This window comes from Pundamilia nyererei, unplaced genomic scaffold, assembly GCF_000239375.1.
Source record: "Pundamilia nyererei isolate P.nyererei 1_Seehausen unplaced genomic scaffold, PunNye1.0 scaffold00325, whole genome shotgun sequence".
NCBI classification, from domain to species: Eukaryota; Metazoa; Chordata; class Actinopteri; order Cichliformes; family Cichlidae; genus Pundamilia; species Pundamilia nyererei.
In genome coordinates, this window is record NW_005187726.1 from 377,652 (window position 1) to 400,955 (window position 23,304).

The following is a 23,304-nucleotide window of genomic DNA, read 5'->3' on the forward strand; positions in this document are numbered from 1 at the left end:
ATGGAGGATATTTTATACTTGTTGCTTTATAAACAGTCAAAGCAAACGGGGTCATTTTTGAGCCCAGAGGACAACAGATGTGATTATTTGCTGCCAGTAAAAAACTTGAAGTAGTTTAAAAACAGCTTTCTAAATTAACTTTGACATAAACCCGTCTGTGATCATCTGTTAAAGAAACCGACTCTGGTTGTGAAACAATAATCACAATAACTGATGATTTAATTTATTTTTTACCCAAAAACAAAGAAAAAATTCATTTTTATGAGGTTTTTATCAGATTTAAATTTGAAATGGAATAAAAAATTTGTCAAAATGTTTGAATTAAGTTTTAATAAAAAGTGGGGGAAAATCCACTTCATATTAATTAAGTATCAATCAAAGCAGATGGGGACATTTTTGACCCCTGGGGACCACAGGTGTGTGAAAATCGGGAGGACATTATGAGGGTTAATAAATGTGTCCAAAGTGGGATGGAGCAGCTCTCATAATCCTATCAATTCTAGCTCTCCCGTTGCAGAGTTGTGAGCTTCTCCATGATTTTATCCAGACTGTGTTCAGTTAACAGTGTGAGTGCTCGTGGGATTTTGAGCAGCTGTAACAGGTTTTCATTATTCGTCGATACGCCAGGGCCGAGCAGCTCCAATCAGCAGGAAGCCCGTTATCACAGCCCAGAACAGGTCGAGGTCTTCAATGTCCTCCTCTGAGAGTGTTGGCAGACACACGATGCACCGGTGTCGTGCCAATCCGGCAGCGCACGTTCCTGCAGGAGGATCGGCCTCCCAGCACCCAGGTTTCTCATCGAGAGGGTGTCAGTAGTGTTTAGAGACCAGTTGATCAAATCCATAATTCCTTGTTATTCTTAGAGAACACGCGGAGAGCGTCTCCGAGATGAGACGAAGATAAGGGAGAGGAGACCGGAGAAGATGCGACCGCCTCCGCCGAGAGCCAGGAGAGAAGATTAGAAAAACAAAATTAAGTTAATTCTCACCGTCGTGTGCATGAAACCGAGACGGAAGTACGCCGTGAGATTTATAGTCTGATGCAGCAAGACGCACAGAGAAATGAGCGCCAGCGTGTTTATGTTACTGCGAGGAAGCAAACACGTTCACGGAGAGCATCTCTGCGAGTGCTCGTGTCCGTAGATTACTGTTGAAGCCGTTCGTCATCAAACATGTTTCACCGACCCTCCATCGCTTTTGTTCTCACATTTCAGTGGAGTCGGCGGACGTTTCGGCGCTCGGCAGCAGGCTGAGTGAGGCTGAACGCCGCTTGGATGAGCTGCACACACAAACCTCAGGTGAGTCGGTCCACAGGTGTGAGTTACCTGCAGCAGCTGCAGCTGACCTCAGAGCTCACCTTTCCAGATGTTCACCAACCTGTTTGTTTCATCGGTGTTGGCTGGATCCAGATGTTGTGTCCAGTGATCAGATCTGTCTGCTGTAACACGATAAACTGTGTCCGTGTCGACTGGAGAGCGTGTCCCTCAGACAGCTGCTGAAGACGTGTGAAGGACGCGCTCCAGTCCTGTGTTCATAAACGAGCTCTGATCCAGTAAAGGTGAAGAGTTTCTGCATAACTGGGATCGTCTCCTCCCCTCTCAGCTGTCACAGCCTCGTGGGAAGAAAACCTGTCGGCTGTGAAGAGTCAGGTGCAGCAGCTGGAGCTGACCGGCACAGGCAAGTCAGGTGATCTGAGGGTGCAACATGTGACAGCATGCAGCTGCTTTCAGTTTACCTGTGATGTGTTTCCTGTGCTGTTTCCAGCTCAGACCGACTCAGTGAAGCAGCTGCAGCTTAAACTAAACTCCACAGAGCATCAGATCCACGAGCTGCAGACTGAAACATCAGGTAAGTGAATGAAATCTCCGGTGAAAGGAAGCGTATGTGTGTGAGGGCCCTTTGTTTGTCTACTGTTCACGTTTCAGATCAAAGCTCCAAACTGACGAAGCTGCAGACAAATGTGAGCGCGAGCGCAAGCCTGCACATTTCAGATCAAAGCTCCAAACTGACGAAGCTGCAGACAAATGTGAGCGCGAGCGCAAGCCTGCAGGGCGACCTGAACACAGGTACAGCTGTCAGAGAGCACACAGTGAGAATCGCTCTGAGCACGCTCACAGCTGCTGTTTCTGTTTAGAGATGTTCACCAGGCTGAGACGTGGAGACAAACAGCTGGAACAGCTGTTTGTCAGGTAACACACAGGTAACACACTCTGACTTTGACTTCATCCTGAACCGAGCTGGTTCTCAGAGGAACTCTTCATGGCTCCGTCACACTACAGTAAAAAAGGCGGAACTCTTTCGTGTCTGGGAACATTTGGTGCTGCCCACGTCGCATTCACTAAGTGGCTGTAAACTGGTCAGCCTGAGGTCGAGTGCTCCGCCTCGGTGCGAGCACTTTGCCTCACAAGGTGACTGCACAGGGCGGAGCCAGCAACCGTGATTTGACTGACACAGTCATCATCACACTGGTGAAGGTTATTTCCAGTTCATCTCAGTCTGCTGAATATTGCAACTCTTAGCGCTTCTTGATGCACCAAGATGGCAGCTGACTGCGAGCGGTCGCATATTTGAAGCATTTCAAAGGAAACGAGATCCCAAGTTCATCTCACATGGCCGCAGTACGGCAAACACAGTTTCCTGCCTGGTCTGGTGATATCGTCTTATTCATATTCATCCAACATCTGACTTTGTGTACTGACGAAAACTGTAGTTTATCCTCACATTTAGATTTAGCTGTTCGAACTTCACTGTAGGATTTGTGTTTGCATAGATAAAGCGTGTGTGCGCGCCTGCGTGCGTGCGTCAGCATGATCTGGTGAAAGCTGCGTGGCCTGACCATGTTTCACTCTGTTACCTGCTGGGGTGCAGAAGGACGAAGCGTCCTCCTGGAACAGTAAAGTCTGCCCAGAAACAGCCCGGCTGGGCGCTGTAACTGAAAAGATACAGAGAGTTTGTGCGATGCTATTAAAGGGACGCTGCAACGCTCAGAAGAGGGTACTTCAGACACACACTCGGACACACACACTGGTTCAACACAAACTCAGCAACGTAGCTGTGCGGAGCTCAGACCTACACTGGCGCCACCAAACAGCCACAACATAGAAGAGCCACCTCCACGGGACAAGACATGGCAGTCCATCTGCATCTAAAGGTCAAAGGTCACTCTTTCGAGGATGCCAATGTTCACATGTTGGACAGAGAAGACAGACGGTTTGAAAGAGGCGTGAAAGAAGCATCTGTGTTCACTGTGAACAACAGTCTTTGAACGCAGGGCGGGGCTTACGACACCATCTGTCTGCCATCTATAATCCAGTCTGAGATCCTTCCCAGACGCCTTAACGCCCACTCACATCCTCACCTCAGGAAATCACATGATAGGGTGGGGCCAGGTCTCATCCTGGCTGATTGGGACCCACACCTGTTTTCACACCTTGGTTTGTGTGATTAGATAGAGGATCAATAGTTGGTCCACGACCCTCTCGGGGACTCTCCACCATTTGACCCCAGGACTGAAGAAGCTTTTTGGATGAAACGTCTTCAGTCAACTTGAAGAAGTCCAGACGCTTCTGTTTCAGAGCTGCTTCGATCACACTGATCAACAACGATTTTGAACAAGTTGCTATTTGGATCAGTTTAGTTTAATGGGATACTTTAGTCATGTGTGCCCACCTTTGATTGTAAACCTTCATACAGCCAGAGCAGAGAGAAACATTCAGTCATGTAAGGATCTAACAAGGTTTCCTGAAGAACCATCAACCGTGTTTACTTTACTTTCCAGAGATTATGAACCAACTGAGAGATGGTGAGAAACGGCTGGAACAGCTGAAGGCTGAGCACACAGGTAACACAAGAAGCTTTCAGACTGGCATGTTGTACAAATGCTCATGCGATACATGAACGTTACATCCACACAAACAGAGTGAAGTGTTGCAACTTTATGTAGCAAACACTGAACTTTGAAGCTGAAACTGAAGAAAATTTTAATGCTTCCCTGGAAGCTTCAACAGTTTCAGTAATGATTTATTTTGAAAATCCTCTGATTTACCGTCGGTGTAAACAGTGAGTTTGGACGCTGACAGAATGATGAGATAAAACAAACGGCTCCTCCTCCCAGTGCTTTGATTGGTCGACACTGACAAAAATGATTGTGTGGTGTTGACGATTCAGACTGAGATGAAAACTGAGCATGTTGATCACTCTGTGGACACGTACGTGCTGGTGATTGTTGCAGCATCTGTCTCCGTTTCAGTTTAACAACATTCAGGCCAGACACACTCAGGATCATCTCCCAGGACAGAGATCGGAGTGTCGTCTGCGTCTAAACAGAGACTAACCTGTCATTCACACTCGATGTGTCGCTGTCAGACCTGTGATGTGTTTCCTGTGCTGTTTCCAGCTCAGACCGACTCAGTGAAGCAGCTGCAGCTTAAACTAAACTCCACAGAGCATCAGATCCACGAGCTGCAGACTGAAACATCAGGTAAGTGAATGAAATCTCCGGTGAAAGGAAGCGTATGTGTGTGAGGGCCCTTTGTTTGTCTACTGTTCACATTTCAGATCAAAGCTCCAAACTGACGAAGCTGCAGACAAACGTGAGCGCGAGCGCAAGCCTGCAGGGCGACCTGAACACAGGTACAGCTGTCAGAGAGCACGCAGTGAGAATCGCTCTGAGCACGCTCACAGCTGCTGTTTCTGTTTAGAGATGTTCACCAGGCTGAGAAGTGGAGACAAACAGCTGGAGCAGCTGCTGTCTGAGCACACAGGTAACACACGAAGGTTAACGTCACACCTTTGTACCAACTGTAGACATTTTAAAGCAAAGCGGAAACTGAGAACCTGTTTAGAAATTCTGTGTGAACGATGACAAAGTGGTTTGTTGTGCAGCCGTGGATGTCAGATTGAGATCCTCTGAGACACAGCTGGAACAGCTGGACACTCGTGCTGCAGGTACCGTCATCAGCTCCTACCTGAGGTTTCAAGAGTCGCTCATTAAAGCTCTCAGTCAGACATGAAGTGACACTGAGGTGACGCGTAGCAACCTACACACCACTGTTTATTGTTGCTGTTGCTCAGCTTGCAGAGCAGATGTTTACAGCTGAAGACGCAGATGCAGGTCGGGGTCTCGTTTGTTCTGCAGGTCATTAAAATAAAAACTGTTTTCAGGCCGTGACATCGAGCTGTTGGCCACGAAGCTCAGACTGAACGTCACCGAGCGGCAGGTGGACGAGCTGACGACACAAAACACAGGTGACCTCTGTTACGTTGCCGGACTGTCGGGAGGTCTGATGGCGTTTATCCGAGTTCACAGTGTCACGCTCTGTTTTCAGTGCGAGCCGCTGAGCTGGAGTCTGTTTCGGACCGACTGACGGCGGCACAGAGACGCGCTGATGGTAACGAACGACCTCGAAGCTTTCTGCGTCCGATTAACTTGAATCACATCTGAATGTTTTCTCTCAGAGCTGCAGGTCAGGCTGAACCAGCTGAGCGCCTCGTCCGAGGAAGCAGGTCAGCGACGCCTGCGGCACTTTAAATGTCCTCACCAGCCAGCTGTGGGTTAAACATCACATCTGTCTCTTCTAGGTGAGCTCAGGGTGGCGTTTTCAGCCGGTCTGACCGATTCGGGGTCAGTGGGACCGTTTGATAAAGAAACAACTCTGATCTTCTCCAAAATCATCACCAACGTTGGCGAAGCCTACAACCCGACAGCAGGTAGAGCGTGCCGCCCACATGACGCTGAAATATTCAGCTCCACGTAACATATGTTTGACTGCAGAATTATATTAATATTGTCAAAGGTGGAGGGGGTGGAGCTCCTCCCTGAGGTGCTTGTCTGATTAACACCTGTGCTGGTCCTCAGGTGTTTTCACGGCTCCTGTCAGCGGACTGTACGTCTTCAGCTTCACGGCTGCAGATTACCTGAAAGGCTACATGGGCCTGTACCTGTACAAGAACGACAAGCCGATCGTTTTCAGCCTCGACCTGAACGACCACGGCGGCTACGCCTCCACAAGCAACGCCGTGTGTCTGCAGCTAGAGGAGGGCGACCGGGTGCACCTCGGCCTGCCGGCCAGCTACCGCCTCTATGACGACTCGCGAAACTTCAGCGTGTTCTCCGGCTTCCTGCTGTTCCACCTGTGATGGCGACGTCCTGGGATGCACCCAGATTATCCAACCTTTGTACGGCAGAGCGAACAGGAAGTGGGATGAAAGAGGCCACGCCCTTAATAACTTAATAACGCAAACTTTACTCTTTACTCTTTAATATAACGTAAAGCGGAGGAAATGATCCTGTAAACAGGTTTAACGAGTCTCACTGCTGGTGTTTCTGCTCCAGTGATCATTTCATGGAAAAGTCTCAGGAGGAGCGTGATTTTAGCCCCGCCCCTGTGAATGTAGCAGTCAGTGAAATAGCGTTCTCGTCTATCGATCAATAAAGTTTTAACAGACCTGCTGATTCTTGTTTGTTCTGCAGTAAAGTCGGAGATCACAGCGAGTCTGAAACTTTTATTAAACGTGACAAAAAAACATGAAAACGTTTCAAACTACAAATTTATCCCCACAAACACCCGAAGACATCAAAATGCACGACCGCGGTAAAAGCAGGGCCGGTCGGCGTGAGGTGAGGGGGCGGAGTCAGTAGTGTAACAGCTCATCATCACAATAAATACAAAGTCGTAGCATCAGATCACAAAGTGTGGTATTGCTCAGTCTAACGGCGATCAATAATCCGATCGCTCCTTCAGACTGACGGCCGCTGGGAAGTTCGAGGAACGAGAAACGTCTTTGATAAAAACGAATAAGATCATTGCATCAGTTTAAAAACAAAATGGCTTCAGATCCTTCCAGAGGGGGGTGGGGTTAGAGGGACGGGGCTCAGGTGCTCCTGTTGATCCTCCTGTGAACCGCCTGCAGGAGTAGCAGCGAGTACTCCTCCAGAAGCGCCGCCGTCTTCACCTCCCCCACACCTCCCAGCCCCCCCTCCGCTGCCAGCATGCCGAGCGGCAGGGCGTCAAGCTCCGCCTTCATCGCCTGGAAGGCCTCTGATAGGACGCGGGACATCTGGTGCTGGTCGAGGGCGGACTCATCTGAGGAGGAGCCACTCACCTGGAAGAAGAGGAGGAGAGGTGAATACTGCTGTGACCATCAAACATAGATGGTAAGGTGGGCGGAGTCTGTTACTCACTCTCCTGTACAGGTGCGTCGCTTTCTTAAAGCAGCTCTGCAGCTCATTGGTCAGAGCCCTGCAGCTCTCCACACTGATTGGCTCGTCTGCATAAAGAGAAAGCAGCAGGTGAGGTCACTCGAGCGTCGTTTTATTTATTTAAAAACAGACTGTAAACAATGATGCGATGAAAGCAGAGACGACAGAAACGTCTCACCCGTCACACAGGAGAGGAAGGGTGAGGAGGAGGAGGAGCCAAAGAGATGACAGGATGAAGGGATGAAGAGGAGGAGGGTTAGAGTCCAAACCTGCGTCGTCCATCTGCCCGGCGCCGCCGTCTGTAGGAGGCCCCGCTTCTTGTTGTGCGGGAGTCAGGGGGGAGACGGATACCGGAGGAGGCTGCGAGGAGGATGAGGACACCGTTGAGAAAGGGGGGAGGGAGGGTTTGTCAGGAAGCGGCCTGCTGCTACTGGAGACGCGAGCCTGGAGACAGCGGGTGGGTGGGGGCATCTGGTTACCATGGTTCCCCAGAAACGAGGAGCAAGACGAAGAGACGACAACTGGGACCACAGCTGCGTGAGGGGGCGTGGCCAGAGTAACAGAGGGAACCACGGCGACAACAGGAGGTGGAGTCTCTTTGATTTGAGATGAAGGAGTCGGTGATGTCACTGCCAGGTCGTCAGTGGGTTCGGGGACGTTAAGGCCATCGCCCATGGAGACAGAGCGGGACATCTTAGCCATGGAGCTGGCGGTGGGGCTCATGTAGGAGCGCGGCCCCGATGCAGTCAGGGAGGATGACGAAGACTTCCTCGGGGTGGTGGCGGCCAGAGCGGCAGCAGTTTCCTGTGATGGGGACCTCGGGGAGGCAGGGCTTGGTCTCTGAAGGGGAAGTGCCGTAGATGGGGGGCGTCTGGGGGTGCTGGGAAGGGTGATGGGACGCTCAGGAGGAAGGAGCAGCTGAGGGGGCACCTCCTCTCTGAAGGGACGAGAGATCATCTGGGAGATGGCGGAGTCACCTGATGATGAGAGAGACAGGAAGTGATGTAATTAGGTCCAACAAAACATGTAAACTCAGAGTAACACTGAGACCGTTTCCCCCCGTGGCCCTCCGTGTTTTTAATCTCCAGTGTGTGAACTGACTCTAACGAATAGTCGAGACCTTCTCTGATTGGTTCAACAGTCTGCGGAGTAGCTAACGAGTTGGAGTGACAACACAGAAACTCTGACATCACACAGAAAGCTAACGTTTGCTAACACTAGCCATAAGCCAGCCCGTTTAGAGTAAAAGATCCTGCAGACTGAAATGTTGCTGATATACAAATATTTCAAAACTTGAGTCTGAGGAAATGGTGTGAAACAAGCTGTGAGCCATCTTTGCAGTAACATCTTATCCTGAGAGCTGGAACTGGACACTTTCAAATTCATCAGGTAACGTCATGAACTGCCACCAAATTTATGCAGTGTGTTAAATTCTTGCCAGCTAACGTGAGCTGCTTGTTAACGCATAAAGCAGAGGCGTCAAACTCAATCGCACATAGGGCCAAAACTCAAGGCCCACTTCAGGTCGCGGGCCAAAGAAGATAAACATTTATTGAACACTAAAACAATGTTTTTTAAACATAAATGTGAATAAAAACAGACAGGAATATTATTACAGATTAAATAAATTTTAAAAAATAAACTTTAACTTTAAATATTTTGCTCTTCATAAAAATATATACTGTCAAAATTATGCAAGTTAGAAATATGAACATGCTGCCAAAACCCTAGAAAAAATAAATGAGAGCAAACACAAGGTTGGAGCCGCATGTAGACGGAGCTGGGCGTTGCTGCAGGAGTGGAGCTAATAAACTGTGCGGGACATTCAGTGTCGTACTTTCCTTGAGTGCATCATTACACTGCAGCTGCATCTGAATCTGCACAGGTGCAGCTCAGCAAAGTGCGCTGACTTGGTTCAACATTACTGCAACAGGGAAAGTGAGGCAGGTTGCACTGGTGCATTTGTGACAGCTTCACTTTGTTATTTTGCTCTGGTGACAAATGTCTGCTAAAATGTCAGATTCTTCTTTAGCTCTTCTACTTCCTGTAGTTTCTGCGTTTAGGTTTTTCAGCTTATCCTGACATCAAAGGAGCTTGCAAAGAAAAGCGTCTGGACTTCTTTGATTTGCTTGAAGACGTTTCACCTCTCATCCGGGAAGCTTCTTCAGTTCTAAGGTTCACAAGCGCATGGCACAACACAGAAGAGCCACCTCCACAGGACAAGACTCTGCAGTCCATCTGCATCTAAAGGTCAAAGGTCACTCTTTCGAGGATGCCAATGTTCACATTTTGGACAGAGAGGACAGATGGTTTGAAAGAGGAGTGAAAGAAGCATCTATGTCCACTGTGAGCGACCATCTTTGAACAGAGGCGGGGGTTTATGACACCAACTCTCTGCCATCTATAATCCAGTTTTGAGATCCCTTCCCAGACGCCTTAACGCCCACTCACATCCTGGGCCGTCTGACCTCAGGAATTCGCATGATAAGGTGGGGCCAGGTTTCACAATGAACACACCCGAAACTCTGGCTGATTGGCACCCACACCCAGTTTCACACCTTGGCTCAGGCAATTAGAGGATCATCAGGGGGTCCTATTGTCCCTCTGTGGGGGGTTACTCCCACTAGGTTATATCTGGGACTCTCCACCATTTGACCTTAGAACTGAAGAAGCTTCTCGGATGAGAGGTGAAACGTCTTCAAGCAACTTAAAGAAGTCCAGACGCTTTTCTTTGCAAGCTCCTTTGACTACGATGACCTGGATGACTGAGAACCTTCACAGACAGCTTATCCTGATGTTTTGTCTCGTAGTGCCGTCTTAAATTAAATTCCTTCATTACAGCCACATTAGCTCCACTAATAAGACACACGGGTTTACCAGCCTGTCTGTAAACATATATTTAGCCTCCCACTGGCGCTGAAAGGCTCTGCTTTCAGAATCAACTTTTCTCTCCACCATTGTGAGCAGCTAGCTTCAATAACAGAAGTTTGACTTGATTGACGTGGGAATGTTCCCAGTTAGCCTAGACAAGGAGGCTGCAGCGCTGCATTATGGGATCTGTAGTTTGTATATTAATAGCGCCTTATATCGCCGGGCCATGCATAACAATAATAATAACTCTGTATAAAATGATCTCGCGGATGTGATGTGGCCCGCGGGCCTTGACTTTGACACATGTGGCATAAATGAAGTTAACAGAGCCACAGTGCTAACTTATATCAAACAGCGTTGGTTTTACTGGCTCAAATCAAAGACGTAACATTTAATTTCTACAGTCACAGCCAACGTGGGTGTGGTTAGCCTGCTAGCTTTAATTTAGCTTCTTTATGTCCAGGTGAGCGCTCATACTCAGGTGTACAGTGTATGCAGCTGCTTGGGGGTCCACAGTCTCTTTTGGTTCTTGTGCTGTTTACCTGTTTGTGTGGTGATCTGAGTGTTACCTGTGTCAGTCAGCAGGCTGTGGACTGACTGAGCCTTTCGAAGTCCAGCAGAGTTCAGATGGGAGGCAGCAGCCCGGGCTGTTGGTCCCTGGTTCCTCCTGCACTCCACTGCAGTTTGGGCCTTCTTCTTGAGCGGGGAGGGTCGGTGGACCTGCTGGGTCGAGGGGGTCTCCTCCTCTAGGATGCGGAGCTGGTTTGAACCATGGGGAGGCTGGGCTTGGTCCTGAAATGAGGTGGCCTGAGCCTGGTTCTGTTTTTGGGTTTGGTCCTGGGTCCACGGCACCTTCCCGTCCTGCCTCTGGCTCTCTTCCATCAGAGGTCGGACCTCGGAGACCAGCGGACGAGTCTTTGGCTCCCCCGCACCAGCCCCCGAGGTCCGAGATGGGAGAGGAAGCACGGTCCGGCTGAGAGAGCGAGAGAAAAGAAAAGGTCTGAGTGATCTACCACACGTGTGCGTGGAGACCCCACAGAGTCAGTGTTCAGGCCACACTGTGTCTACAACAAGTATTCTCCTGTCCCATAGCTGAGCTGCACGTCTGCATTCAGGAAGCTGTTATCGTTTTTCAATAAAGTTTGGTTTAAATGGACCTGTGTGTGTGTGTGTGTGTGTGTGTGTGTGTGTAATTATTGACCTGTGTGTGACGGTAATCCTACCTTGTGGGTGTGCTTTGGGTGAGGAACCTGGACGAGATGCTCAGACTCTCATTGGAGCTGTGAGACACTCTGCTCGGACTTCCTGTCAACACACAGGTCACATGTTCAGGTGTAGGTGAGTCTGCTGTGATTCAAATCCTGTCGCTTAGGACTGGGAGAAAAAATGCTGAAATCAGTTGCTAAGCTCTGCCGCCGTACCTGAGGCAGAAAGGTCAGCGAGCGTCACAAAGTGCTCCTTCAGGAACGCCTCCTGGTCGGGAGTCTGGGGTACGGGTTTCCTGCACTCCCCGCCACCTGGTCCTCTGTCTTCCTCGTCCTCCAGCTCAGAGGAGTTTCCGTCCATGCTGAGAAGCTCTGTGGGCTCAGAGTCTGATGGGCAGAAGAAGAGGGTTGGGCTGATAAAGACAGGTGAGAGGAAGCAGCAGCGAGGCAGCTCACAGACAGGTGAGTGCATCTCACCGTATCCTGCAGGTCTGCTGGGACTCGACAGTCTGGAGCTGAATCCCAGCGAGCAGCCGCTGTCGGGACTCGGTTTGTCCGGCCGTGCACCTTCAGCAGCAGGACACGCCTCCTTCACCTGGAACTCACTGACAGCAGGGGGAGGGGCTTATTTGCTGGTAAAAGTTAACGTCATCTGTGAATTCTCAGGACAGGAAGCAGTCCTACCTGCCTGCCAGGCTCACTCTGTCCTCCCATTGGTCCGGATACAGCACTGGGTTCTCTCCGTCTGCGCTCTGATTGGACAGGAGGATAAACTCTGGTCTGTGTACCTGTATGTACAGGATGACATCACACATCTGAGTAAGGTTCAGCTCACAGTGCCCTTCAGAGCTGGAGCCACAAAGCAGCATCAAACCCACGAAGAACTTCCTGCTGTTACTCAGTGGTTCAATCCCAGTCTGCACGCCAAGTATAACTGGGCAAGATACTGAATCCATCGGAGTGTTAATGTTAGACAGGAAGTGTGTGACTGTATAAGGGAGGGAGACAGGAAGGGTGAGGCGGAGCGAGAGAGAGACAGGGTGTGCGGCAGAGAGAGGGTGTGGGAGTCTGTCTCTCTCCCCACACCAGCGTGTGGTAGCGACAGGGTGTGGGGGAGAGAGAGAGTGTGGGGGAGGGGCTTATTAATTTTTTTTACCAGCTGCGCCCCTCCCAGATCACAGTGAGAGACGCCCCTGACATACACAAACCTGCAGGCTGATGGTGCTCCCAAGCTCCTGATTGGTCCTGTGAAGCTCCTCCGCACCTTGACCCTTCCTCATCTTGCTGCAGTGGGAGTGGCTAACATCAAGTGGGCGTGTCTTCACAGAATAAACAGGACCATTAATGCTAGTTAATCACTTGCGGGTGTTTGTTTTTTTTAATAGTGTCTCTGAGTGTCCTGACCTCCGCCTGCTTGTCGGGGCAGAAAGAGTCCAGCAGTCTCAGGTCCAGCATGGACTTCACCATCAGAACCCCGTCAGCGTCGCACATCCTCCTGGACCAGCGCCGGCGAGGGAGTCGCGCCCCAGATAAGCCCCCATCCTGCTGAGTCACAAACAGAAGCCCTTCAAATATCTGCTTGGGTTACATCATCAGATCATATTTTAAACATTAGTTCAGTTCTCAAACCCAGCAGCTGTCTGTTATACATTTGAGTGTTCGTTCTAACGTCACACCTGTTGTTACATACGTACTATATTTATTAGAGGAGCTTAACTTGTTTCTGTCATAGAGCTTATTAGACATAAATATGTAAATGCAAATTTTGCCGATGAGCTTAAGATACTTTAAAAAAACAAAACAAAAAACCCATCTTTTTATCTGAAGTCGGATTTAACGAGGTGGGGCTTTAGGCCTAATGAACAGAATCAATAACGATCTACCACGCCTGCTTTATCTTTTCCAAACTCTCCCCACTGAAATCCCGAAACAACAATTCGTGGAATGGGACAAGATAGTTTCCTGCTATTTATGGTTGGGGAAAAAACCCAGTACAGTACACTACAATTACCAAAGGACAGGGGCAGTCCATATTTACCATGTCTGAAGGACTGTTATTATTCTGCCCGGCTACGGCCATGAGTTTGTGTGATTCTTTGTTTAAATCTCGGTGGAAAGACACAGAAGAACGAGCTACTAATGGCCCTCCAATCCAAGCCATAGTAGCAGACGGTAAACTAAAGTCGCGTTTGAAAGATCCTGATGATCCCTGGATAAAATCAACTTTTAAGATCTGGAAGGAGGTGTGCCGAGAGAACAAGCTTAACAAGGCAGAATTGATGCTAAGATGGTTTGCTTTTGGTACAGGGTTCCCGCCCAACCAGGGTGACATCATCATAATAATCATGATAATAATAAATTAGAGAAATACAACTGGGAACTATTACTTACATCTTACTACAGTTTTGAGAAATTGAAATTCTGTTGGCTATTTGCATGTTGTAAAGTTCCTTCTGTAAATTCTTTGTACAAGATCACCAATGAAAACTACAAATATATAAAAAAACAACAACTCTCTCTCACGAGGACGGACTCGCTAGAGCGCCCCCTTCAGGTAAAAACCATTTAATGAGCTGTTTCATCCCAACAACGAAACAGAATGAAATAATCAGTTAAAGGTCAAAGGTCACATGCACCAACCTTCCTGCTGCTGTACACCTCATCAGACGCCTCTGAGGGGAAGAAACAAGAAACGTTGTCAGTGCAGGTTAAAGGTCACCTGACCTCTGACAAATCCATCGAGTCATTCAGTTTCTAACACACCTGTTTCCTGTTGCACATTTCCTGCTGTGTCCGAGTACGGACAGCCAAGCTCCTCCCCCTCCTCCTCCTCCTTGTCACTGTCAGACAACATGGTGACCACAGGAGTCGTTGACGCCTCCCTGCCGCACAAACACTTAAGTTCAAGTCAGCACACAGAGCCGGGACCATGTGACCTCACACCAGGATTCAGGACAGAGGTCACAGAGGTCAAGCTCACTGCAGGTTATTTTATTTTAAATCAGGCTGACTGTGGGTCAGGTTTTTTGTTTTCATGGATGCGTTTGATCGCAGAGTTTGGTTTGTTTTCTTCAGGTGAGTCTGAACATCATCATCACGTTTACCTGAGCTTCACGGCTCGCTGCTGAGGTGCACTCTGGGAACTGGGATTGCTGCAGGGGGGTCTAAGGTCAGCGAGACGCTGCCTCATCCTGATGGTGAGCTCTGGACTCAGACGCCACACGAAGATACAGCTACACACACGCACACACACAGACATACACGTGTGTATTTATATCCTTGTGGGGACACCTCATTGACATAATGTTTTCCATAGCCGCTTACCCTGACCCTAAACATAACCATAACCATAACCTAATTGTGACCTTTTTTCAACCATCTTTGTTCTGTTAATGGAATGAAACTTCCCACAGGTGTGTATTTTTCTCAGATTTTTTAATTTTCAACATCAGCTCCTTAATAATGTCAATAATATTCACTGTACACCAAATTGTTCCTCTTGACTCTATCGTGGCCATTTTTGGCCAATTGAAACCCATTATAACCACCTTTATTGAGTCCTTGTTATTGACAGTACTATATCATGTGATTTAGGTCAAATTGCTTTCATTCTGAACTCAACACAAAAAAAATTGTAGTTTTTAATGTTTTTTACCAAATTACATCATTTACCCATTTTTGGCCAATCAAGCGATTTCATGTAATATTCAGAGTTTCTAGTAGCAGCCTTTGATGGCCTACCACACTCCAATGGACCAGAATAATGAAACAATTTTGACATAGGTTTGGTCTTAAGGATCTAATAGTTTGTGTTTGTGCATGACATTGCAGCACAAACATGTATTTGCAAGATAGACTGGAATAAATAATGATGCATCAAACATTACATAGCTTTACATTACAATGAGCTTTGAGGTTCCCAGTCAAACTTAGCTTTGAAGCGCATGTTAAAAGCACTTTTACTCTTGTATTTTTCATAAAAGATACCATACCCAAAATATTAACTCTAGAAATCATTTATTCTGGCTATATGGCAAGAAAGTCATCACTGCTTCAAGCACTGTCTTTATGATGGTCAGAGAGCAAGGACAGCAAGCAGTCCTCTGTCCTTGAAGAAAAGACATCTGCCCAAGATGAAGAAACTTCCTCTCCAGAAAATGAGGGGACAATCTCCAAAGAGGCTGACTGCATCACCACTGATGTTGAGTACTAGCTATTGCCTGAATCCTCTTCTTTGGGGGAGGATTGGGGTCGAGGGGCATGGAGGTGGAGGCCAAGCAGCTGATGGAAAAGAACATAGGAGCATTTTCTGAGACCGAGGAGCCGGTGACTGAGTGGATCCCTCGTGAAAGGAAAACCATGTGGGTCCCACAACTGAAGAGAGACTGCTCTACAATCCAGTACCCACTGGTATCAAACCAGGAGTCACCCTGTATGCCATTTCCTGCATTAGCAGCCTGAGATCTACTTTTGACTTTTTTTATAACAAAGGAGATCTTTTGGCTGCTGTGCACCCTTACATGGGAGGTGAAGGTGTGAGGATTGGAGGATTATAGATGAAGTGGAGATGTGAGCCTACACCAGAATAAAGCAATACATAGCATGTTGGATGACAACACTGGAAGTTCTCAAGAAGTAAAAAAGGCATGGGGTTCAGACTCCAACTGACGGAGGAGCTCCGAGGACAACGTCTTTCCTTCGGGCACCTTGGCAGAGGAACTCCTCAGATGAAAACTGGCCCAGAGCTTCCTCCCCAGCTCCTCCAGTTGCAACAGAGGAAGATTTTGTTGTCTGTCTTTGGCTTCACCAAAACTACCACAGCAATATCCCACATGCCAAAGCAACGGAGGAATGTGCTTCATTTGACAGCAACACACAAGGAACCAGCAGTCAGTGATGGGGAATAAAGGATGCGTGAAAGCAAGAGGCAATCCTGGACTACAATAGGCACAAATATTGCTTGGATAACTTAGAGGGTGTTGGCACCTCGAGTTGAAAACTAACTGATGGCTGATGGCTCTTCTCTCCAATCTCCTGGATGTCTCGGGATACGATGCCTTTGTCCCACCGGAAACAAGTTCACTGAAGTGGGGGAGTCCTCTACAACCTACAGATGAAGAGTGATCCTGGGAGAGCTGGGACACATGCTGGTGACCTCAACAACTGCAAGACACCCTTGTCCCTGATTCTCAGCCACTTCTGCCATTGATCTCAAGATACAGTAGTCTGAACCAAAGTGTGACCCAGAGTGTGACCCACACCCCACCAACGAAATGAGAAGAAGGTGCAAAAGGTGCACCTCCAGGATTGGAACAGCAGCCCCTTGCACCAGGTGCAGAAAGTGTGCCTACAAAAACCACTCTACTGTGGCTAGTACATCCTGCTGCTAATGAAGATGCACACAGAAGCACACTGGAATATAAAGTTCAATCATTTTATTGGTCATTTCAGTGGTTATTTGGTCATTAAACTGCCTTTCTGGCCACTAACACACCATGTGTGATTTTCTTTTTGGCCATTCAACCCCCCCCCCTCCAAAAAGAAAAAAAGTAAAAATAAATCATTGTTACTGACCTGCAATGATGATAAAAAAAAAATTAGGTTTCATCATTCATATGCTAAAAATGTGAACTTTATTACTATTTTTACTATAATAATACATAATCTGACTGGTATTCAAAGGGTATAATATCTGAATTTGAATTATATTTTGGTTTTAAAAAATCAAGTCAATGAAAGTAGAAAATGTTTTAATATATATGAATTTTATAGCATTTTGTAAACATGAACAGGGGGTGAACATTTTTGGCCACGAACAAGCTGAGAGGGAGTTTTTTTGTTTTTCTGTCACTGCACAAAAAAACAAAGATGCATAAAACTCATTGATACTTTTAATTATTGCTACGCATCTAACCTCCACCATGGTTAGAAAATAAATCAGTTTGCATGCATTAATTAGAAAAAAAAGGTGATTTTATGCTTTTATCCTTATTTAAATCATTAAAATTATGTGATTTAACTGGTATTTAAAGGGTTAAAATTCCGGATTTTTAATAAAATTTAGATTATCATGAACTAGATGATAGATGCTAATCTAAAAATTCAAGTAAAAAAAAGTGGAATTTTTTCTTAATATATATGAATTTTATAGCATTTTGTAAATGTAAACAAGGGGTGGCCATTTTTGGCCACGAACAAGCTGAGAGGGAGTTTTTATGCACAGAAATAACAATGCATTATAATCAGTGTTGATGTGAATCAATTACATGCCCCAGACTCTACTATTAATAATACAAGAAATTTCAGTAGCAATGCAATTATATAAAATTGCGAGATTTGAGGTTGTCTTCCAGCTAGTGCAGTGGGCAAACAAACTGGTGTTTAAAGGGTTAAAAAGTAATAATTATTTTATATTTATGACAAGAACTGAAGTTAGTTAAAAGCTTTATGCAGAAAAAATGGCAAAAAAACATAAAAATAATAAAAATTACAGACCTAATCTGTTGGTGGCCACTTTTGGCCACGAACAAGCTGAAAGGGTCGTGATTTTGAACAAACCCAGAGGGTTAATAAAGGTATGGAGGGCTGTGGGTGGGTGCGGGGGGTTCAGGTGAGGCGTACCTGTCTCCTGACACGGTGATCAGGTGTCTGCAGTCATTGCTGAACTTTAACCCCGTTATGATCTCTGGAACAGGAAGAAAAAGGGCCAGATTTGAAATAACTTTACTTGAATCACAGCCGTGTGTAAAAGCTCTGGTTTTAAATAAAGCTTTGAAAGAACTGGCTCTGCTGTCAGCGGTCATTAATCATGTCTGTAACTGACGGCGACTGACCCGAGTGTCCGAACATGGTGGCCACGCACTCTCCTGAGTACAGGTCGAAGATGCCAATGTTCTTGTCTGAGCAGGAGGTGGCGATGAAGAGCCCCGACGGGTCTATCTGCACCTGAGGACGCAGGAGGAGTCGGTTATTGTATGTCCCTGTTCCCATGGAAACATCATCATGGTACCCACACTTTTCTGACCTTAATGAGCGTCCCGTCTTCGCCCTGAGAGCCTTTGTAGAGCTTCTTCTGTTTCCCGTTACTGATGTTAAAGATCCTGCAGGGTGAGACACAGCACTCCACCATCATCGTGATTATCATCATCATCGGCAGCAGTATTTACAAACTAAAAACATGATCCACAGACAGGAAGTGAGGGGATGAAGCGACCGGAGACCAGCTGCCACAGACCTCACCAGAAAAATAAAACTACTTCCTGGATGTAATGACACTTACAGCCATAAGGTGGCAGCAACACACCTTAAAGCAGGAAGGAAGCTGCCGGAAGTTTGCATGGCAGTGAATGGGAGCGCCAGTAAAGGTTTAAATCCAAACAAACATGTGATACACCCGTGTGTATTTGTACACATTCATGTGTTTACATCCACAATGCGCAGGTATGTTCAGAAAACCAGCTCGAAGCTGAGAAACGCTTCCGTTTGGAGCTGCAGAAGGTTGAACAAGTCAACTCTGAACTAATCCCATCAAAACCATTCACAGGAACAGGAAACACCAGTGCTGCTTACTGGGCCAATCACATTGATAAAGCTGTAACCAGCAGGGGGCAGCATGACTGGTCGGATCGTCCCCACTGATAGATAATCAATACATGAAGCCTTTCCCCTAAAAGTGGGGCTTTTAATGTGAAAGTCATTTGGTTTCTGCTTCTCTGGGTTTGCTGCTTTTAATGTGAAATACTTTGGAAGGTGCTGTAAACATACAGAAGGAAGAAAGAACCCAGAGAGAAGGAGGAGGTGGTTAATCCTGCTACTCCCACTGGCTGCTGGGTAATCTGACTGATCTGAGCTAAAGGTGGATTAAAGTCCAGGCTCATCCAGCGTCTGATTGGCTGATTGCTAGTCACTTTTCAGTTCCAGCTTTGAAACGGCTTCTGCTGATCACTGACTGGACGCCTGCAGGCAGACTGCATCATGGGAGTTGTAGTTGGTCACAACCTTTCATCGGTCGGCCGTTACCTGATGCTGCGGTCCTGACAGCCCACCGCTGCGTACGTCCCGGTCGGCTCGACGTCCATGTCGTACAGCGTTGTCTTCCTGACGGCGTGATGCGTCCGCGTGAACTCCAATCCCTCCCCTGTCTGAGGAGGAGCAGAGAGAAGAGGAAGCACCACATGACCACGAAGTACCAGAAGGAGTTTATTTTACATCATTTCACCTGGAAACACGTGAACGAAAACTGCATTCAACTGACCTCGGATCAGTGACGGAGCCACGAGCGCGACACTCAGCAGTACTATTACTCCGCTACAGGTACTATTCATATGTTCAGAAGTACTAATGTGTACTCACACGGGCCTCTGTCTCACCTGCTGAGCCGTGCGAAAGTAGACGCTCTTATCGGCGCCGCAGCTGATCATCCTCACCTTCCCCTCATTGGCTGACAGACAGGAAGAAGAACATCACAGGTTAGACGCTAGCAGCAAACTTACAGCAGCAAGGGGTAGAGGGTAAAAGAGGTCAAAGGTCAGACAGTACCAGCAAATCTGACGGCAGTGATGGAGGACGAGTGCTCATCCAGAGTCTGAACCAGGCTGTAATCTCTGCCCACATCCAGGACGTGGATCAGACGGTCCCGGCCGGCCGTGGCCAATAACTGGAGACCTGAGAGAGACGCGTAAATGTGGTTGGACCAACGTTCTCTTTAAACGCCCTTAAGTGTCACAACGGTGAACGGTCTGATCGCCGTAACGCCTACAAGACAAAGCTGAGGGAAACGTTAGCCCTTTATCGCTAACCTGCGTTTCTCCTTGTCTGACATCACATCACACAAGCCAATAGGAAGTCTGAGTGAACATTTTCACGCTGATATTTATCTCGGTGTTAAAAGGACCTGCTGTAATCAGCTGACTCAAAGCACAAAAGAGCCCCGCCCCCTCCGCCAATTCCTCGCTGCAGTCAAAAATAGAGTCCCCACAAACCGCCAAGGCGGGTGCACGCACACACACACAGACACACACACACACAGCTGTGGCTTCATCTGTGTGACTCCAATAATCTAATGAACCTCTGGAGGAGGATGAAGACATGTCTGAAGGCCAGCACGGCGCTGCTATGGCATTATTTTTGTGCCACTATTCTGAGTGCACGTAAAAAAAAGTTTGCAGGTGCAAGTGTTGCATTTTGAGGAGAAATTTATTTTCAGCAAAGAAAAGAATTTGAGTGAATAAAATTCATTGCTGCGTGCAAAAACTGTATTTCAGTGTTTGCTATTACACACACACACACACACACACACACACACACACACACACACACACACACACAACAGCAGCCCCTCTCGCTCAGTTTTTGCATTTGCGCCTGCTCGCAACGTGTTGCTCGCGCTCTCAACATTTCTGCCTGTGCCTGCTCAACCCTTTTGTTTTGATTTTCTCAGATTTTTTTGCATCCAAGTCTGTGATTGGCTGGTTTTGTGGCACAAATATAACGGTGTAGAGAAAGAGTTGAGCGCACACGGGCAGAAATGTTGAGAGCGCGAGCAACACATTGTGTGTGTACGTGTGTGCACCTGCAAATTTTTTTTTTACATGCGCTCAGAACAGTGGCACAAAAATAATGCATACGCTGCGGCCCAGCCACCACTGCACCACGTTAGCGTCTGCTTTTAGCTGCTCGCGATGGTAAAGTCAGTTATAACGAGCACCGTGTGGGTGTAAATCATGGAAGCACACGGCTGACTTTAACTACATTAGCTTATGTCAGCAGCTCTTCTCACAGATAAAACTCTCCCACTCTCTTTATAACTTTAGAGCGTCCTTTCACACAAAACAGAAAATGGTGTAAAACCACACACACAGCAAAATGACCTCACTTTTACGCGTCCTGAAAATAAGGGCCAATTTACAGAAACACAAGTACTTTTATTTTGAAAATCTGAGGTCAGTCTTGCTAGTTGAATGTTGCAGGTTTATGTGGTGGAACACAGGAAATTCTCTCTGCAGGGAAACCAACGGTCCAAAATGACTGAAAACCACAGACGGAGCCGGCTGTAAGTCAGAAAGGAACACTCACAACCACAGAAACACATAATTACACACATACCAATTTAACAAGCTCCAGTGGCATCACTTCCTGTAAAGAGATGTCGACTCAGCAAAAAGGACGAGCTTTTTGTTTTCCAAGAGGAAGAGAAACAAAGGACCTCGAGTCAGAGGACAACTAATCTGTAAGACTGAGCTCTGACCTTCAAAATCAAGTCAAACCAGCAGGGGGAGGGGCGGGGATAATGTCAGGTATCGTAAGCGTCTACGTTTCCTCCCTTTATGGCAGGGGTGTCCATCTCCATCTCCAGGCCTCGAGTGCTGCAGACGCGTCCCTGATTCAGCACAGCTGATTTATGGTAATGGCCTGTATTTATATAGCGCTTTACTAGTCCCTAAGAACCCCAAAGCGCTTTACATATCCAGTCATCCACCCATTCACACACACATTCACACACAGGTGATGGCAAGCTACATTGTAGCCACAGCCACCCTGGGGCGCACTGACAGAGGCGAGGCTGCCGGACACTGGCGCCACCGGGCCCTCTGACCACCACCAGTAGGCAACGGGTGAAGTGTCTTGCCCATGGACACAACGACCGAGACTGTTCAAGCCGGGGCTCGAACCGGCAACCTTCCGATTACAAGGCGAACGCCCAACTCTTGAGCCACGATCGCCCCTGATTTAAATGGCTGAATGACCTCGTGTCCAGAGGCTGGACTCAGGTGTGTTGACCCAGGGTGAGATCTAAAACCTGCAGGACACCGGCCCTCGAGGCCTGGAGTTGGAACCCCTTCTTTAGGGGTCCTTTCAGTAATCGTTGGCTGTACATTCAAGGCTTCATTAGCATGAGGAGAACATTTTTCACAATAAAGCTATGAATAAAACCCATTTCAAAATAAGAGCGGTGATGGAATATTTTAGTTTTCCATCAGGGAATAAAAACGGATGTTGGGTTTATAGCACAGCGTTAGTTTCACAGAGTGAAAATATCTTTAAAGTATTTATATCTTTTCTTTAGGATATATTTAAACTGTCTTCAAAAACTGAACTGTTTCCAGCGCTGCGTTGTGTTCCCGCACTGGTCTGGGATGGTTTCTCACCTGTGTCCGGTTTGGAGAACTCGAGGCACAGGATGTCGGAGTCGTGAGCCTGAACGTTCAGAATTTCCTCCATGCCGTCTAGGTCGTGGATCCTAAAACACACCGACGTCACACCAACGTCACACCAACGCACACGCACCTTTTCCGTGGCGACCTGCCCACCTCCACTCACCTGAGGATCCCTGTGCGATCTCCAGAGGCCAGGTGATGTCCATCGGGGCTGACTCTCAGGGTCCTAATGCCCGCTCTGCTCTGGTCCACCTGCTGCCCCTCTGTCACCGATGACCCCGCCTTCTCCGTACCCGCAGCAATGCTGACGCTCTCCGTGTCCAGGAGGCCAGTTACGTTGTCGTCCACGTACACGACCTTCTGCAGGTCCTGCGGGGACAGAGGCCATAGGTCAGTGTAGCACAGGTGTAGGTGTACGATGTGCAGGTGCGTGCTGTCCTACGTTGCTCAGGATGTTCCTGTGGAGGGCGCTGTGCCCGTCAATGCTCCACAGTCGGATGGTGTTATCTGAGGAGCAGGACAGGAAGGAGCCGCGGGGAAGGCACGTTTTACCACCTCCTCCTTTTTCTCCTCCACCCTCGGGGTACATCTGCACAACAGTTACAGGTGAGACACAGGTTAGCAGACTTTGTACGCACAGTAATCCAGAGTTTGGATTACTGTCCAAACTCTGGGTCCTGCTGTTGGGTGGAGGCGGCACAGCTGGAGGCAGAGTAATCCCCGCCTGGTGGATGATTTACTCACAGAGCTCAGAGTGTGGTTGGAGAGTAAAATTTTACCGAGGTTAGAGCTCACACCTGTGCACCACACCTGTACCCGTTTCCCCTCAGACGCTGAGCTTCACGACACACGTCTATAAACTTTAACCTGTC

General features: G+C 47.7%; 2 protein-coding genes across 3 annotated transcripts in view; one reads left to right on the forward strand and one right to left on the reverse strand.

Annotated features, from left to right (window-relative positions):
* LOC102202849 (restin homolog) overlaps positions 1–6,446 on the forward strand; it is a 27,110-nt gene extending 20,664 nt beyond the window's left edge. The window contains exons 2-14 of the mRNA XM_005751791.1: positions 1,214–1,297; positions 1,602–1,676; positions 1,764–1,847; positions 3,778–3,840; positions 4,396–4,479; positions 4,557–4,631; positions 4,700–4,762; positions 4,884–4,946; positions 5,163–5,246; positions 5,327–5,389; positions 5,457–5,504; positions 5,580–5,708; positions 5,857–6,446. Of these exons, the coding sequence (XP_005751848.1) occupies positions 1,214–1,297; positions 1,602–1,676; positions 1,764–1,847; positions 3,778–3,840; positions 4,396–4,479; positions 4,557–4,631; positions 4,700–4,762; positions 4,884–4,946; positions 5,163–5,246; positions 5,327–5,389; positions 5,457–5,504; positions 5,580–5,708; positions 5,857–6,137 (1,196 nt within the window). The 3' untranslated portion in view covers positions 6,138–6,446. The remainder of the gene's footprint in view (positions 1–1,213; positions 1,298–1,601; positions 1,677–1,763; positions 1,848–3,777; positions 3,841–4,395; positions 4,480–4,556; positions 4,632–4,699; positions 4,763–4,883; positions 4,947–5,162; positions 5,247–5,326; positions 5,390–5,456; positions 5,505–5,579; positions 5,709–5,856) is intronic.
* A 42-nt stretch (positions 6,447–6,488) lies between these two features.
* On the reverse strand, positions 6,489–23,050 carry mapkbp1 (mitogen-activated protein kinase binding protein 1). Of its 2 annotated transcripts, none has more exons than XM_005751770.2 (22): positions 22,875–23,050; positions 22,596–22,801; positions 22,424–22,515; positions 19,815–19,940; positions 19,646–19,716; positions 19,296–19,417; positions 18,301–18,376; positions 18,110–18,221; positions 17,898–17,961; positions 14,381–14,509; positions 14,040–14,158; positions 13,917–13,948; positions 12,681–12,818; positions 12,485–12,595; positions 11,961–12,064; positions 11,754–11,881; positions 11,493–11,663; positions 11,295–11,376; positions 10,641–11,044; positions 7,470–8,177; positions 7,183–7,268; positions 6,489–7,103 (listed from the first exon to the last, which is right to left on the reverse strand). In XM_005751770.2, exons 1-22 carry the CDS (start codon positions 23,019–23,021, stop codon positions 6,873–6,875), a joined length of 3,459 nt encoding a protein of 1,152 aa, XP_005751827.1. In that variant the 5' UTR covers positions 23,022–23,050; the 3' UTR covers positions 6,489–6,872. The 2 variants fall into 2 exon arrangements, with proteins under 2 accessions (XP_005751827.1, XP_013771038.1); XM_013915584.1 differs by having other exon boundaries at positions 12,681–12,821.
* Between the last annotated feature and the right edge of the window lie 254 nt (positions 23,051–23,304).